Below are 18564 nucleotides of genomic sequence, written 5' to 3' on the forward strand. Positions count from 1 at the left end.
TACTTGCTAACAGTAAAATAATAATAATAGAACTGTTAGGTCAGAGTATAAAAGTTTTTTAAAATAAAAATTTATGGTTATTAGGTGTTGTAGAGGTAGTGAGTACAATATTTTGGACTATGTCACGCCTTTCTTCACTTTCCCATTTCCCCCTCCCAACCCCCATAAGTTGCACACATAAGTTACACATAAGTTTTCCACACTGTCTACTGAGTACCATGACTGCATTTGTTCACCCTTCCTCCTTCAATTTCTACATCCCATTGGTTCCCATTAAAAAGACAAAAAAATTAAATACAAAAAGAACATCACCACCAACAAAAATCATTACTTTGTTATTTTCAATTTGCTTTCCAGGAAGGTATTATATAAAGAGTCTGGCTTTGCTGCCATAACAGCATACCACAGGCTAGGTGGCCTATGTGACAAAACATTTTCTCACAATGATGGAGACTGGAGGTCCAAGATTATAGTGGCAGCAGGGTTGTTTTCTGGTTCACATTCTTCTGTATATGGTATCGTCACATCTGAGTGGAAGCAGAAGAAGCAGCACTAAAGGAGGAAGAGGAGGAGAGAAAAAGATACTAACAGTCCTGTTGCCTTTAGGTCCTATCATATGGGCCCTACCATTATGGTCCAACCATTTTTTATCTCACATAACCTTATTTAATTGCTTAAATAATCTAAGTATAGTCACATTGAAAGTTAAGACGTTTAAGATATGAATTTTGAAGAGACAGTTTATTCCATATCAGGTATGAATATTGACATTCATTCTCAGTGAGTGAGAACTCCAATTTTACCATCTTACTGTTACAGTACATATACTATATTTGTACAGGTGCACAACTCATATCATTGCTAATTTGATATTAATAGAATTGTTTTACTTTATTTCCTTGACCTTTAGTTTCAGTTAAACTGTGTGTGTGTGTGTGTGTGTGTGTGTGTGTGTGTGTGTAGTTCAGTGTAGTTTTGGTACGTGTAAATTTGTGTAACTAATAATCACCTACCCAGGATTCTATTGTTTTCTGTTGTGATTCTCACTCGCCCCTCCCTAGCTCTCACAATTGACCTTTTTTCCATTTCTATAATTCTGTCATTTTAAGAATTTTATATAAACAATAATATATGTCACCTTTGAAACTCATTGTTTTACTCAGGATAATCCCTTGAGGTTTATCCAGGTTTTTATATTAATATTCTTCCTTTTTATTTCTGAGTAGTGTTCCATAGAGTAGATGAACTATGGTTTAGTTACCTCCTAGCCATAGTTTGTTGGGGATTCACGCTGCCCTTCCCCCAGCCCTGGGGCAGTGTAAAAAGCTAGCCACTCCCATCTTCCGGCTTCAACCGGAAGAGAAGTCCCCGCCCATGGGGGGGCAAACACGTGCGTGCCATCATGGCAGGGACTTCTACAGAGACCCAGCTCTTGGGAGGGCTGTGATCTCTGCCCACAGAGGAAGTTTCATGACATCACCTGATGGGCAGCCCAGCTCAGCCAATCAGCTAGTCACCCCAAGCCCCTCTCCTTCCCGCCTTTGTCACCGTAATAAATTCTTCTGCCCTACCTCTGGACGGGGAGACCGGCGGAACATCCAGACCTGGCTCCCTGAAACCTCTGTCCTGTGTCGGCTCCTGACACGTGAGGGGGACGGGGGAGGTTTCGGCAACTTTCCTCATCTTAGCGTAATCCATAAGAACACGCTTTGTTCCTTCCCCGGGCGGGAGGGATAAAGCCGAGTGTTCTTTCATAGTTTGGGATTCAGGCATCCCCCTGGGAGATAGGGAGAAGGGGGTCCCGAGCCCCCAACAATAGTTGTAGTGCATCTTATAATATATACCCTGTATGAATATTGTTCTGAGGAATACCAGTTATAGAAATTCTCTACCACAAAAATGACACAGGTAAAGAATTGTCACCTTTGGAAAGACTATGAGGTAATTTACAGAAACGAAGTCATTCTTTTATTTCATTTAGGAATTTCAGAGACGCTGTAACACTCTCATTTCATTGATTGAGAAAGAAAATATGGAAATTGAGGAGAGAGAGAGAGCAGAAAAGAAGAAACGGGCAACTAAAACTCCAATGGTAAAATTTTCAGCATTTTCCTAACTTTTAGGTAGATCTCATTTTTTTACATAACTAAAATGCCTATATTATGTTAATGGCAGAGTGATATCCACAAGCTGTTTCTATAAAATGCTAGTTTGTTTTGGAGAGGAAAAAGAATCATACCACAATCATGTTTATCTGTCTGTAGACCATATGATTGGATTCTTTAGCAATGTGACTCAGTATTTTATAAATCCTCACAAATATAAACAGAAGTATAATGAGAGAAAAATCCTTTGACTTGAGACTAGGATATTGTGAGGACAAGAAAAGGTTGGTTACAGGTGGGATGGGATGATGCTGAACTTGAAAGCAAGAGTTCTGATTTGATCAAACATGTCATCTGATCTCTGTGGAACCATGACTGCAAATAAGAACTTTGAGCAGACAAAAAAAGCTTTACATGGTAATGAGTGAAATGTTAGATAAAAAGATAACTTGATTTTAATCAAGTTGCTTTTTGTATAGCTGTAATTTATTCATTAGTATATCATATTATTATTTAAGTGTGGTTAAATAAGCTGCCATATTTCATGAAATCTAAAATGCCTTCCATTGTAAGACACAACATTACTGTATGTGTCACTAAGGAAAACATACTGCCAAGTTTAATGTGACTGATTGTAACATGCATCCTGATTTCAGAGATGCTAAAAAATGAAAGAAATGACCATCATGGAGGATGTGAAATATGGTATGCTAAAATCTATCAGAAGTTTTTAAACAGTAACATAAGTGAAATTTCTGCTAAAACTTAAAAGTTTTGAATAGTCCTTTAAGATAAGAGTACATTTATAAATCGTGTGTAAGTAGATACTTGATGACTATTTTTGATGGCTATTTTATGTCTTTTCATAAGAAGAAAACATCTTTAAAGGTTATTTTACATTGGGTTATATAGTTTGTTGGGCTATGTAGAACGTTAACTGTAAGTGTGACATTGAAGTGAATATTCATGTTAAAATTTTTTAATGCATTTACATCCTAGATTTAACATTGTTCGGCCATTTAAAATGTGCATATTGGAGCAGAACATTAAATCTATTTCCATTTTAGTCACAGAAAAGAAAAGCAGAGTCAGCTACTGAGAGCTCTGGAAAGAAGGATGTCAAGAAGGTGAAATCCTAAAGCCTAGAAATAAAGTTTTAAATGGGAAACTGCTATTTTCTTGTTCCCATCTTCAAATGCTAATTGCCAGTTCCAGTATATTCATGGTACTCTTAAGAAAAATCTCTTTGGTTTTGATTTCTTGCATATTTTATATATTTTACAATGCTTTCTACCTGAAATGTGTAGCTTTATATTTTATGCATTTTAGTATTTTGTGTACTGTATTTTGTGCATTTCATGTCTTCATCAAAAACCTCTCAGTCCTTGTTTTTTGAAGCTTGTGCTGAGGTTTTAGCTTTTCTATGTTTTATATGCCGCTGCTTTGAAAGAGAACCTAGATTCTATAGTTGTATTATTGTTGTTTCATACTTTAAATTTATATGGCTGTGGAAAATCGAATTAAAAATGATTTGAGGAGAAAGACGTTTTCACTTCTTTGTTGCTTTCTTTTCTATGTGTTACTGCATACCGTGATTAGCATAATAATTGTTTCTTTGCGGTCATCTACATATTTTTTCCTAAAGGAATAAAGGGTGAGAAAAGAAAAATATTAAAACCCTAATATTTGATACTGTGCTTGCTGTCAGTATACATTACATTTAAATTATTCTCTAAATATTAAAGTGGGAAAATATAATAAAGAAATGTCTATAAGAAATTTAATTATTTCCTGTTTTTTGTGCAGTAGAAAGCAATCTTGTTTACTGAATTATATTGCTCACTACTGTATACTTGGTTGAAAGCTAAAGCTTTGCTTGTTGAATTGTTCACGATCTTCTATAGAGCCAGTTCAGAGGAGTCTGGGGCATGACATGTAGATTTATTTACATCTAAATTAAGAATATGAAATAACTGTTATGCATTGCAGATGGGGGAGGTCTATCTTCATTAAGAATCCTATTATGTATGCTCAGGTAGTATTCTCAAAATGTCAGAGGGTTTCTCACATGAAGATTTAATTTCTGGCTCACAATACCTATGTCAGGCAGGCCAGAAGAATAGGTTGGGATGTACTTCACACATTCACTCAAGGTTCCAAGCTGACTGAGACTGTTGTTTTGTAGCCACACTATTCAGGATGTGAATCCTGTCCACCTGCCACTGTAACAGAAAAATAAGAGGCTGGAGAATTTCATGTATGTTTTCTAGTGCTTCAACCCAAGCATGACACAAGTTGCACCCACTTAGACTGTGTGTCCTTAAACCAACCACATGGTCCTGTGCACCTGCGGGGGGGGGGCGGGGTGGGAAATGCAGGGGGAACAATGGAATGTCTTCCATCACTGCCTTCACTAGCTTGTGTTTTAGGTTCCAAAACTCCAATCTAGAGCTCTTCAACCTTGAATCACATTTTGAAATTCTCCATTCGAGTGAGGTGAAAAGCTACCATCACTCACTTGAGCTGGATAAAATAGTACCTGTCAGAATTTTACCGATACCTTCGAGTTCTATTGTGCTGGAAGAAAAAGCTGAATAAGCGCCTGGATTCAAATCAATCAGTTTGGCATTTTTCTCCCTTAAGGAAGATGAAGCTAGAGGGTGGTAACAGGTAGAGGTAGAGTCTTTGAACACTTCCATGGAAATTTAACAATCTCTACTTCTTGTTCTTTTTCTGTTAACTCAAAGTGGTTAATAGCTGAGCTGTATGTGATTGTCTACTGTAAGGGAGAAAATCTGCAGGTAAGTTCAGCCAGACTTTCCATATAAGATCCCTATCTTATGGTACTTCCTTGGACCAAAGAGATGTGAAATTCAGTTCGTCAAAAGCATCAGTGAATGTTTAAGTTGTCATCCTTACAAACTCGTGAAATGGTTCTATGCAGATCACGCTATGTCTTTGGTGAAAATTCACCTGTACCTATTTCTCATCTTAAAGAATATAGAGCGGTATTTTCCTTCGCCCACCAAGAGGACAAACACGGCAGATGATAATATATTCCAAATAATACCATGTTAAGGATACAAAATGTCTCAAGTCTAAATATGAAACTGCCCATGTGGCCAAATTTGGAGAGAACTTAAACTAAGAAAAAGTATAAAATCTTTTTCATTTCAGCTTAGCACTGGTGACTCAAGCCTATAATCCTAGCTACTCAGGAGGCTGAGACCTGGGGATCTCACTTCTGGTTTGGGCAGGGACGTATGTGAGACACTTCAGTGACCTAGCAAAAAGAGAGAAGTGGAGATGTTGCTCAAGTGGTACAGTACCAGCCTTGAGCAAAAAGCCAGTGAGAGCATAGGTCTTGAGCTCAAACCCAGTACCAGTACACACACACACACACACGCACGCGCGCGCACACACACACACACACTTGTTTTTTTTAACCAAAGTCTAGACTTACAGAGGAATACCTTTATATCTGGAAGCCACGTTGAGAAAAACAGGGCAGAGTTTATTTCACATTGCTGCTTGGGGTCTAGAGGAATCAGAATAATGTTCTGTATCTACCTATAGTCATACAGAATCTCAACGACCCTGTTAACTAGCAAGAAAAGACTTAGTTGCTTTTACTGGAATCTGACTGAATTTGATTGTTTGCTTGGAAAATGTTTGAGGAAAGGGAGTGGAGGAATAGGGATGTTGAGGAAATTTTATTCACACAAAGTCTCTTTCTCTGTTGAAAATAAGCAGTGAATAGGTTTCTTAGCAATTCCCGGGCTTCCCTGGAAACTCTCAATTTGTTACTCAGGCCCTATGTTCCTCACAACCAGATGAAAGTGGTATGTCAGGAATCATTGTCTTCATAGCCATTTGCTTTTTGCCAATCCTGGGGCTTAGACTCATGGCCTGAGCACTGTCCCTGAGCTTCTTTTGCTCAAGGCTAGCACTCTACCATTTGAGCCACAGCGCCACCTCTGGCCTTTTCTGTTTATGTTGTGCTGGGGAATTGAACCCAGGGCTTCATGCATGCTAGACAAGCACTCTACCGCTAAGCCACACTCCCAGCCCCTTCATAGCCATTTGTATTTTAGTCTCTGTTGCACAGATCCTTTTCCCCTGACTCTGGTATATAGGTATTTTGTTATGGAGAAAATGTGAATACTTGTTTTAGAATTCAATGAAACATGTCTCCAGATTTGGTCCTTTGGCTCTCCAGGTGAAACAAGTTACTGAACTTGAATCATTGCAGCAGTCATATTTGCTTGATGTTTGCTTTCAAGTGGTGAAATTACCCACTGTCACCAAAACAAAATGTTATTTGTTCCTGATTTCTGGCAAAGGTTCCCACTGACCATTGTCCCTCTTTTATGGTACAGTAGCCAGTGCAGTAGTTTTTAAGTTGCCCAGGCATTGTGAAGATGATTCATTTTGATGTTCATATTGCTTTCTTGCAACAGATCCTGAATTCTAGTTGCCATCAAACTTCAGATTTCTTGTGTTCCATTCAGTGTTCCCTTCATTTATTCTGCCTCAGCTATTTTCCCCAATAGACAAAGGGGAGATTTTTCTGTAGTTCAAATATATGTAGCTAATGTTCCTTGTCACGTCCCCTATTTCTCAGCCTTGTTTCTCTGTGTGCAAACTGATTTTTAACTACCAGGGCTTCTTCAGAAACCTGGAAGGCTTCTCTAATCTGCATGGTAGGCTGTAAGATATAGAGGTTAACACTTCTGGGAATATCCCTGAACCAAAAAATGGATAGAAAATGGTTGTGTAAGTATCCCGGCTGTCTTTACCTCTTGTGAGGTAACTAATGCACATTATTTATATGAGTTTTTCAGAGTTTATCCTCACAGTTATGTTCCAATCACCCAGAGAAATGACTGTCTTCACAGTGCATTTTAAAAAAATTTTTTTTCAAATTTTTATTATCAAACTGATGTACAGAGAGGTTATAGTTTCATATGTTAGGCATTGGATACATTTCTTGTACTGTTTGTTACCTCGTCCCTCATTTCCCCCCGCCCCCCAGTGTATTTATTATTGACTTCTTTCACTTTATCATTTTCCTACTTCCCAGTGGGTGTTTCGTGAGGTTAGTTCTTAAAACTATCTGCATTGGAATCTTTGTCTTAGGGTCTGCTTCTGGAGTAATCCAAATTAATAGGCTCACCTTGCATGTATAGCTTTTCCTAACCTTGAATTAATTGATAAAAATGTGTGGGACATTTAAGGAAAGTAGTGTTTAGATAGCATATCATAGCTGTTCTTATAAGATCTAGCTCTCTGTTGTAGTGGTAGTGGCTAGTGTGACTGGATTAGGATATTCTGCCCTGCTACCAAGTACTGGTCTCTTGAGTTCTCTCCACTAGCACATTTTCTTTGCTATGTTATTAGAAACTATTAGGGAGGAGTTACAAGGTGTTTAGTGAGTCAAAAGAATTGTGTCTGGTCCACTTTCTAAGTGTTCTCTGTGCTAATTGGTACCCCTTTCCTGCAGTTTTATTTAGATAGCTTTACTGTTAGGCTTTCTCATGGTACTGTGGTTTAAAATCCCTTCTGGTGATGCTAGCTAGGCTTTGCACTTTTTTAGTGACCTGATTACTTGTCTTTTAAGGCAACTTATCCTTTTCTTGACACATTGTCTTGTAACTGGGGAAACATTCATCTACACCAGCCAACCTGTCTTTTTTAAAAGTTTTGAGCTCTGCCTCTACGTTGTCCCCAAGACCTGTATTTTGAACTTGTTCTTCCTGTAATATAAACTACAATTCATCATTATGTTAAACTATCAAATTATTTGGGTTGTTTTTGAATGTTTATATTTATTGGAGATTGATGGGGAACACTACTTATATTTGTTTGCCTGCCATTATGATGAGAGGGAGTTTTTTTTTTTTTCCTGGTGCTAGTCCTAGAGTTTGAACTCAGGGCTGGGGCTTGGTCCCTGAGCTTTTTACTCAAGGCTAGCTCTCTAGTACTTGAGTCACAGATCCATGTCTGACTTTTTTGGTGGTTAATTGGAAATAAGAATCTATCTTTCCGACTGGAGCTGGCTTTCAACCAGGATCCTCAGATCTCAGCCTCCTAAGTAGGCTAGGATTATAGGTGTGAACCACTGTTTCCTGACTCCTTGAGTATTTTTGCTTAAAGTTAACACTCTTATTACTTGAGCCGCAGTTCCACTTTTGTCTTTTTTTGTGTGGTTAACTGGAAATACGATACCCCACACTTTTTTGCCTGGTCTGGCTTAAAACCATGGATCTCGGCCTCCTGAGTAACTAGGATTGCAGATATGAGCCACTGGTGGTCAGCTGTAGTTTGTTTTGTTTGGTTTGGTTTAAGCAGCAGAATCTGTGGGGATAATTTTTATGCCATTTTTTTCTCCCATGGAGTTCATCCACAATCCTAAATTGCTGTGTGGCCTTCCTTCAGCCTCATGGAACCAGATCGCATGAATATGTCTTAGGAAGCAGGGATTCAAACTTACTCATAAAGGAAAAACATTGAGTTGTATTCAAGCTTTATCATTTATTGTCAGTTTCTCTCCTATTTGTGTATGTATTGCCTTACTAGATATACTCCTGATTTTGTTTCTTAGAATTCCATATTGTGTAGTCTGTCCTACATTTACTGTTATTTTTCCTGGCCATGATCTCTAGCTGTTCTTTCTTTTTAGATAGCATTTGGGGTTGAACTCAGGGCTTTATGTTTGCTTGGCTTGCTTGCTTAGCTCTACCATTTGAGTCATAACTTCAGTAAAGTTTTTGCTGGTTATTTTGGGCATGGAATGTATGGATTTCTCTGCCCAGGCTGGATTTCAACCATGGTTCTTTGTATCTCAGCCTCTTGAGTACTTATAGATTATAAGTCTATGTCACCAATGCCGGGCTCTAGCTCTTCTTTCTACCTACCCCAGGTTTTGTGGTTTTTAGTGAGAGAACCATATAGGTACAGGTTGTAATAAGCTGACTTCTAGATAAGTGGCTGGGTTGCTGTGGCCACATCTCAGTCACGGACACACCCCCTGTGGTTAGAGGATGGTAATGTGGCTTAAAACTGGGCAGTGTGGGTAACCTAGGCAGTAAGGACAGAGGAATTGGGGTCGAACATATAGTGATGGACATGTTAAGTGTTTATATTGACTGTCAGGGTTGATTTTTCAGATATGATTTATCATACTGCTTTTTTTTTACTAATGCTGGTATAAAATTAAAATATAGTATCAATTAAAATGTAATGCAATTATTTAATCAGCCAAATTGTTTATTAACATGTTAAGTACTTGGTGATGAGTAAATAGTTCTTCTCACTAAGCCCCTTAAGCACCCTCACCTCAGGTGAAGTAATCACTTCTGGTTTTCTAAGACATTTGGTCTACCTGGCAAATATAGTTTAAACTGTGGCATAGGAGAGCTCTCTATACTTCTGCTCCAGGGCTAAGACTGGTCTCCATTTTAATTTGCTGATGTTAGTATCATAGATTTAATATCAATCCCATAATGTGGATAGAAAGAGGACCACATTACAAATGGCATATATATATATATATATACACACACATATATATATATGACATTCTACATGTATTGGTATAGTTATAAATACTGTAATTCATGCTTTCGATCATTCTAAAACAATTACAACATTTGTTTCTCTAAAGTTTTCATTTTTAAGCATTTACAATTTATTTTTGTAAAAGAGTAGAAGCCAATCACTGGTGGTACACACCTGTAATTCCAGCTACGCGGGAGGCTCAGATGTGAGGTTGAGGTTCAAAACCAGCCTGGCAGGAAAGTGAAGTTCTTATCTCCAAGAAGAGGAGCTGTGGCTAGCTTTGAGCAAGAAAAAATTCAAGGACAGTGCCCAGGCCCTGAGTTCAAGCCCTGGGACTGGCAGGCATGTGCAAGTACACAGACACACACACACACACACACACACACACACACACACACAAACACAGTTTTAAATGATACTCTTTGGTTCAATATCTTTTGACAAGGAGTAAATTTGGGGGTCACAAATCAGAATGATTAGGTTGTCTGTAGGTTGGTACTACATCCCAGTAAAAGGGTTCTAAAGAAAAAATTCCCTTTCTTTACAAAGCACTGATTTCATAGTAGAAACAAATTTATTAGAATCCTCGAAAGGGCTGTGATGAAAAACAACATCAAAGCAAGCTAAACACTGTTGGATGTTTTCATTTCTACTAGAGATTTGGCAAGATGTACAGTCTGCGATGGATGATTGAAGGATTCAATAAAGTCCACAAATGGACATATGATAATTCATAGAACATATGATCCCTTGAAACAAGGCAGAATTCATCAGCCAGTAGTGAAATGTATTGAATGCCAAGTATTGCCCTGAACTTCTACAGAACAAAACTACTTTGGGTATTTTCTACAGCACTTGAAGTGTATTTGCTGCAAGGAACTGCATTATGTAGTTCAAACTTAAAGAATATAGACATTAGGAAAATGGAGAGGGAGCCAAAAGCATCACTCAAGAATTGTTTCTTGTTACTAACCCTTTCAGTGTATTATTGAAGTACCAAGCATAACTATAAAACACCATGATTACTTGTGTGTTACTTTTGGAATAAGAGCTGTTATTTTAGAGCAATAAACTCTGATTATTCCTATTTGGAGAAGCGAAGTCGACTAGTGAATAGACATTGTACAAAATGTCAAGAAACTTAGACTTAAGTTCTCACATTCCTGCTAGGCTTAGTCAAGGTAGAAGGAAAGTGTAATAATACAGTGTTTGGGAATCTGAGTCATCTAGGGCCTGGTTCTTGCTTCTTCATTTAGCAAGCTTGTCACATTCTCAAACTTTTGTGAACATTCATTTGCCCATCTGTAATGTGGGGATGATACACTCAGAATTGACATTCAACAGCATGGATGGGATAATTGTTTACATATGATCTCAGTTCTGATTGGGCCAGTGTCACCCCTTACCCCCATTGATGGGATTATCCTGATTGTTAAATATTTTGACTATCATTCTTATGATCTAATGGGTGTGGTTACTAGGAGCATAAAATGAGAAGCAACAGATGGGCTTCAATACAAACAAGTATAGATTCAGCATGAACCTGTAAGGTACCTTTGTGCATATTTAGTAGATATCTTTTCTATCTAGGCAGGTACATCCTGGTGTGGCAGTTGAGCCTAAGCTGGATTTCAACTCCCACTTGCTCCCTCATCTGTGCCCTAGCTGCCCTTACTATGCAACATGTATGATTACATGTGGCAATTCTGAGAACTGTTCTAACAGAGGCATCCACCATGTGCTGTAGGCCTGTAATGGTAGGAGAAAAACTGCAGAATAAATGACATTGTGCCCAATGTAGATGAGGAGAAAACACTAGGCTTTGTGCAAAAACAGAGGCATGGAAGCACCAGGAATTAGGGGGCTGTGGTTGTTTCTGTCAGATAACATATTTGGACTCCATTTTCAAGAATACAGTTAAACAGTGAAGTTACTTTATGTAAGGTTTCTTATTTTTTTGATTTGATAACTTGCTTCTTATTTTATTTTTAGTAAACAAAAGGAGTTTATTTCTCATAGTTCCTGAGATTGGGAAGTCTAGATCAAAGTAGCGGCTGTTTTAAAATTTTTTACTTGTATTAAAATTTTTGCTTTGAATTGGTAATAGCACAGTCATTTAAGGTTAATTACTTGAGGTCATCTAGTGCTTTTTCCAACAGACCTCAAGCATAGAAAAGAAATAATCAAAGGAGACAGAGATGATGTCTTTTAGCAGAAAGAATATGGAACACTACCACAGAATCAGGGATCAGTGTTTTCTTCATAGAAAGGTTACAGTTTCATAAGTCAAGTAGAGTACATTTATTTTTGGATAATGTCACCCCTCCCCTTGCTCTCTCCTCGGTTTTCCTTCTGTTCCCACCCATAAGTTGTATAGTTCACTTTCAGCATAGAGTCTACTGAGTATCACTGCTGCATTGGTTCACCCTTTGTCCTACCATTCCTATGTCCCCCTTACTCTCCCAAACACAGATAGATGAACAAACAAGACAAAAGGAAAAGAAAATGAAAACAGCAACAAAGGAAAAAACTCTCTAGTTTCCATTTCTTGGAGTTCATTTCAAGAAATACTATTTGATATTATCAGAGGCACACAGACATGACATCTTTGTGTTTCTCCCCTAAAAACATCCTCTTTTGGAACAATGAGGAAATCTTATGTGCTAAGGTATTATCTGAGATTTAGAGCTAATTACTACCATGTAAGTCCAGCTTATTCTGATTCATATAAAATTCTTGTAATTCTTGTTGATATTTCTTATATTAGTTTTAGTGTCCTCTTATGAAACTTACGTTTTCATCTAATATCCATTTTTCCATTTGACCTACTTAGTAGTTTGTTATTGATTTGTGTTTGTCAAGAAATAAATACTATGCAGAGGATGAATTTGATATAAAAATACATTATATACATATGTGGAAATATAAAACCCATTTGTCCATGACATGAATAAGTACTGTTCATCATTCCATTATTAGTCATGTATTGAAATTATAGTTTATCTTAATGATATTTATTATATCTTATATAGACATTTTAAATTAATGTTGTCATACTGGTCAATTTGTTCTGATGTTTATGTGTACTGTGGTTTACTTTTTGTTTTTGGTGCTGGGGCTGAGGCTTAAATTTAGGGCCTGGGCCCTGTCCCTGAGCTTTTTTGCTCAAGGTTATTGTTCTACCGCTTGAGCTACACCTCCACTTCTGGCTTTTTTTTTTAGGCAGTTAATAGGCGATAAGCGTCTTACAGACTTTCCTGCCCATGCGGGCTTTGGTCATCCTCAGATCCCAGCCTCCTGAGTAGTAGGATTATTGGCATGAGTACCTAGCACCCAGTTTGTGTTCTTTTTATTTGGTCCTTTTACATGTTTTAAAGCAATGCTGGGGCTTGAACTCAGAGCCTGGGTGCTACCTCTGCGCTTTTGTGCTCAAGGATAGCACCCTACCTCTTTAGCCCCAGCTCCACTTCTGACATTTTTCTTTTTAACATAGTTTAGTGGAGATAAGATTCTCACAGACTTTCTTGCCCAGGTTGGCTTCGAACCACATTTCTCACATCTCAACCTTCTGAGTAGCTAGAATTACAAGTGTGAGCCAACAGTGCCTGGCTTGAGTCCTTTTACTTTCTTTCATGAATCAATTGTGCATTTCTAATTAAAAATTTAAATGTTGCCTTTTGCATTTAGGTCTTTAATTCATCTGAAACTTATGTGTATGCTATAATGTAGGGAATCAACATTTGATTTCCTCAACCATTTTCAGATAACAAATTGTCCCAGTATTGTTTATTGAACAGTCCTTCCTTTCCCCACTAATTTTTAATGTCACATCTGTTATATACCAGGTATGTGGACTTTCTTTGGGGCAATGCACTAGGATGCACTGATCTATATATACATTTTGTGTGTGGTGGGGGTCAATGTGCTATGTGTCTCAGGCCAAATCAGGCCCACAAGCACTCTAAAGCAATCTAGTAATATAAGCCATAGGGTTCCTGTCCTGGCATTTGCTTCTGCCTACATCCTCCTCTCTGCTTCCAGTACCTGTTTCTTCTTCTGATCATCACCATTTGTTGCTTCCCAGGGTCCATATTCTCTTATCAGTTGGTATGCACTCCACTCATGGTGGCCAGGAATGTGGGGGACGGATAGAGATAGAGAGATGGAAGCCAGAATGAGGCTTTGTTGTTAGTAACTGATAATGTGGAGAATTAAATCTTTGTCTACTAGAATCAGTCTTGGAGTCAATGACTTAGAAGTTAGGGTGGCCAAACTCTGAGCAGAGAGCCAGGTGTCCTACCATCCTGGTATAACTAGGGATGAAAGTGAAACACTATGGTGGCTACCCTCTCTTCTTTGCTCCATCAGAGCCATCTCCCTTATTAGAGTGATGAAATGTGACAGCTTTCTGGAAATGGAGAGGGTATTCAGGACCTAGGACTTTCAGGGCCCAAATACAGACAGTTCCAGGCAGATGGGAACGGTTGACTTAAAGTCATTTTACTGTTTGGACAGTGGTCCTTCATCTAAAGAACAGAGCCAACAGAGGGTGCAAAGCCTGTTCACCACCTAAGATCACAGCCCAGGCACACAGCATGGGGTAGTTCCAGGAGTTTCTTGTTATATAAGATTTACATTAGGTCTTCAGTTTGCCCCTTTCTATGAAAAGCCTAAACATACTATCTGAGAATTTATAAAAAATTGCCAACCTGTTAGGTATTTGATTCTTTGTAAGCTTTTATATTGTTTCAAAATTAATACAGTTTAACAATAAATTTTTGGCTAGTAGAGTGATTCCTTCCTCATATTCAAAGCTTCTTAAAGAATTCTTGGCCTGCTATACTTCCATATCATTCAGAATTACCATGTCAATATCAGTAAAAAGGAACTTTTAGGATATTGGTGGGAATACAATTGTGGTAATTTTCTCCTTCATGAGGATTCATGTTAGTTTTATTCCTATGCACATTACAGGTTTGATTGGTACTATGATATTTTTAGATAAACATCTTCTAATAGTTTCTTCAAATTTGTATGTTGATTAGATACCCAGAAACATTGCTGATATGTCAGTAGTGCCAGTAGTTTGTTGCAAAAACAGTGTTAGTCAGCTTTCCATGACTGTATCTAAATACCGTAGTAAGTCAGCCTGAAGGAGGAAAGATTTATTTTGTCTCATAGTTGCAGCCCATGGATACTTGTCTCCATTAGAGGGTATGATGAAATGAAAGGAAGGTAGGGGTTGGAGTGGGGAGACCAACCCATGTAACACATAATGTGGCAGTTTAATTTCAGTGTTCTCTCTCATTTTCTTTTCTTGCTTATTTGTTTTATATCCAATAGAAATTGTGATGAAGATTTTTAATTGTTTTATTTGAATAGATATAATTTTAATGTTTCAACATTAAGTATGATGCTTATATAGCACGTTTTTGTAGCTACTTTTTATCCTTAGACAGGTTAATTTACATTCTGAGCTGGCTAGGAAGTATTTTTCTAAATCATACAAATGACTGTTGTACCTTGTCAAATGGTTTTTGTTTTTTTCTGCACCTACTGAGATTTGATGCATTTTCTCCCCTTGGTACTTTTGTGAATTACATGGGTTTTATAATATTTAATTTACTGTACTTTATATTGCTAAGATATGTACTACTTATTCATAATACTTTAAAACTGTAATACATTGCTATTTAGTTTTCTAATATTTTATTTAGGATTTTACATTAGTGACTTCAAATTATATTGTCTTGGTTTTGTTTTCTTTTTGAAGTGTTCTTTTACAATTTTAACGTCAAGGTATATTAGATTTACCAAATGAGTTGAAGAAATTAGCTTGTTTCTGTTTTTCCTGGACATTTTAATATACAATCTACACTATACATTTTTGAAAATATGATTAAAGTTGCTTTCCAAATCATATGGGTACTTTGCTAAATGTGATCCATTTTCATTTATTGAGGATAGTGGTACATTTGGACAATTCTTTTTTGTTTTTGTTTTACATTTACATAGTTACTATGATTCTGGGAATTGTAACTAGGGCCTCATGTATGTTAAGCAAGTGCTACATCACTGAGCCATCCCCTAAGCATTATTTCTTGACTCCTGTGGTGTGTGTGTGTGTGTGTGTGTGTGTGTGTGTGTGTGTGTGAGAGAGAGAGAGAGAGAGAGAGAGAGAGAGAGAGAGAGAGAGAGAGAGAGAGAGAGAGAGAGAGAGAGGGCTGGTCCTGGGGCTTGAATCAGGGCCTGGGCACTATCTCTCAGCTTCTTTTGCTCAGGACTAGTGCTTTACCACTTGAGCCACTTCTGGATTTTTTCCCCTATTTTACTAGAAGTAGAGTCTCACAGATTTTCCTGCCCATAGCTTTGAGCTCTGGTCCTCTGAGTAGATAGGATAATAGGCATAAACCACCAGCACCTGGGTCCAAGCTCTGTATCCTAGGTATAGATCTACTGAGGTATAATTCACATAATTTGTTTTCTCATTTTTAACATTAATAGTTCAGTGGGTTTTGTTATAGAGAAAAATTAGTGCAATCACCACCAGAATCTTAATTTTAGAACATGTTCATCAGTTAATAAAGAAATATTACATATACAAACAGTCATTTCCAATTTTCTCCATCTGTTAGCTTCGGGAAACCACATACATATTTGCTGACTCTGAGTTGCCTGTTCTGGGCAATTCATTTGAATTGAATCATAAAATGTATGGCCATTGGCAGGGTGCTGGTGGCTCATGCCTGTAATCCTAGCCCAGTGAAACTGAGATGAGGATTGTGGTTCAAAGCCAGACCAGGCAGGAAAGTCTGTGAAACTCTTACCCTCAATTAACCACTAAAAAGTCAGAAGTGGAGTTGTGGCTCATATGGTAGAGCAGTAGCCTTTAGCAGAGAAGCTCAGGGACAGTGCCTATGCCCTGAGTTCAAGCCCAGGACCACCCATCTTCCTAAAATGTATGACTTTTGACTTTGGTATCTGGATCTGTTTAGTTAGCATAATACTTTCAAGGCTTGTGTATATTGTACCATATATTCAGCCATTGTATGGACATACTGTATTTTGCTTATCCACTCATCAATTGGTCAACATTTCTGTTGCTTCTGTTTTGGCTATTATGAATAATACTGCTAATAACATTCATATACAGGTTTTGGTGTGGTCTTATGCTTTAAATCCTCTAGGGATTATGTTTAGGAGTGGAATTTTTAGGTCCTATAATAACTATTTTGCTTTTTGAAGAGCTGCCAATGGTGATTCTTTTTATTTATGAACTGTTTTCTTTTCATATTCTAGTCATTTGGAAGTGATGCATTTTTATTTCTGCACTTGTGTAGTATTTTTAAAATTAAACTAATATGTATCTCCATACTTTTTGGGGTTGTTCCTGGGGCTTGAACACAGGGCTTGGCTGCTATCCCTGAGCTTTTTTGTGCTCGAGGCTAGCGTCCTACCACATAAGCCACAGCGCCACTTTTGATTTTTGAGTGATTAATTCGAGATAAGAGTCTTACTTGGACTTTTCTGACCAGGTTAGCTTCAGACTGCAATCCTCAGATCTCAGCCTCCCAAGTGGCTAGGATTACAGGCATGAAACACCAGTGCCCGACTATCCATACATTTTTATAAAAAAATGTGACAGCTTGGTATAAAATATTTATTTTTTGAGAGTATGCTTTACTATGTAACCAAAGCTGGCCTTGGACTTGACAATCCTCTTGCCTCAGGCTTCTGAGTCCTGGTATTACAAGCATGCCTGGAATAAAGTCTGGTATTCATTACTATTTCTATTGTTTTGAACAGTGCACAGACACCAGAACACAAATGCCTAAAGTCACCTTCTTTTCTACATTATTTTTCTAGTATATTAACTTTCTTAATAAACTAATTTCTACTGCTATTCTTGTTTATTTTTATACTCAGTGCTTTTTCAATTTGCAAACATTGTTTTTCATTTTCTCTCATCAACGGTGTTTCTTGTGTTCTAAAATTTCCTTCAGAAATTATTTTTTTCTTACTGAAGTATTTTCATTGTCTTGCTTCAGCAAGGGTTTGTGAATGGAAATTCTCATAGCCTAGCTTATCAGACAATGCTTTTGTTTATTCTCATTTCTTAATGATTGTTTAGCCAGATATAGGCAGCAGAGTAGCAGTATTTTTCTCATTACTTTGAAGCTATCATTCCATTTTATTTGCACCTCCATTGTCAATCTATAGTCATTCCTTTGTAAGATCGTTTGTTTTGTTTTGTTTTATTTTATCTTTGATATTCTGCATAATGAGTTGCCAAAAAGCTAGTGATTGGCACTTAGGATAGAAGAGTTCATTACTTTGAAGCTAAATATAAAACTGCTTCCTGAATATTCAGCTGTGAAAAACACATTCTGCTGGTTTGTGGTGATTTGGGAAGTTAATTTAAACTTCACATGGGGCTGTGTATTAAAGAAAAGCTGTCATTATGGCATGTGCACAATTCAGAAACTGATATATACATATTCCATTTCTTGAGCAGCAATGGAGTGTCAAGAGGGTCAAGTGACTTCTTACAAAGAAAAAAATAGACCATAGGATGAATAAAAGAAAGATTACAAGAGAAATGAACATAAAGAAAAGAGTACAGTATTATGCACTAAATCTTAAAACCATGGAAAAGAAGTCATTTTGAGCATTGGCTATATTGTGAAACAGTATGGTGTATGTTTTTAACAACAAAAGAGAAATCAGCATGGTATTTCTTTATATCTAAACCACTGATTTACAAACTACATAAAGCGTCTTGGGCTATAAAGTAAGAGGAGAAGTAGGACAGTGTTACTTTTCTTTCTTTGTTTAAATGAGGCCTAGTTGTTAGCATCATATAGATTTTTATAAAAACACAATGCTAAAAATGAAGGTC

The 18564-nt window shown here is 37.4% G+C and overlaps 1 protein-coding gene across 5 annotated transcripts in view; it reads left to right on the top strand.

Moving 5' to 3' along the window:
• The window catches only part of Smarca1 (SWI/SNF related, matrix associated, actin dependent regulator of chromatin, subfamily a, member 1), a 77628-nt gene extending 73979 nt beyond the window's left edge, over positions 1-3649 (top strand). For 3 of the 5 annotated variants that reach the window (XM_048336348.1, XM_048336345.1, XM_048336350.1), the window contains 2 exons: positions 1982-2092; positions 3173-3649. In XM_048336348.1, coding sequence (XP_048192305.1) covers positions 1982-2092; positions 3173-3244 — 183 coding nt within the window. In that variant the 3' untranslated portion in view covers positions 3245-3649. Of the gene's footprint in view, positions 1-1981; positions 2124-3104 lie in introns of all 5 variants that reach the window. The other 2 variants (XM_048336349.1, XM_048336346.1) reach the window with 2 other exon arrangements.
• The last annotated feature ends 14915 nt before the right edge of the window (positions 3650-18564 follow it).

Source organism: Perognathus longimembris, chromosome 28, assembly GCF_023159225.1.
Source record: "Perognathus longimembris pacificus isolate PPM17 chromosome 28, ASM2315922v1, whole genome shotgun sequence".
Lineage (NCBI taxonomy): Eukaryota > Metazoa > Chordata > Mammalia > Rodentia > Heteromyidae > Perognathus > Perognathus longimembris.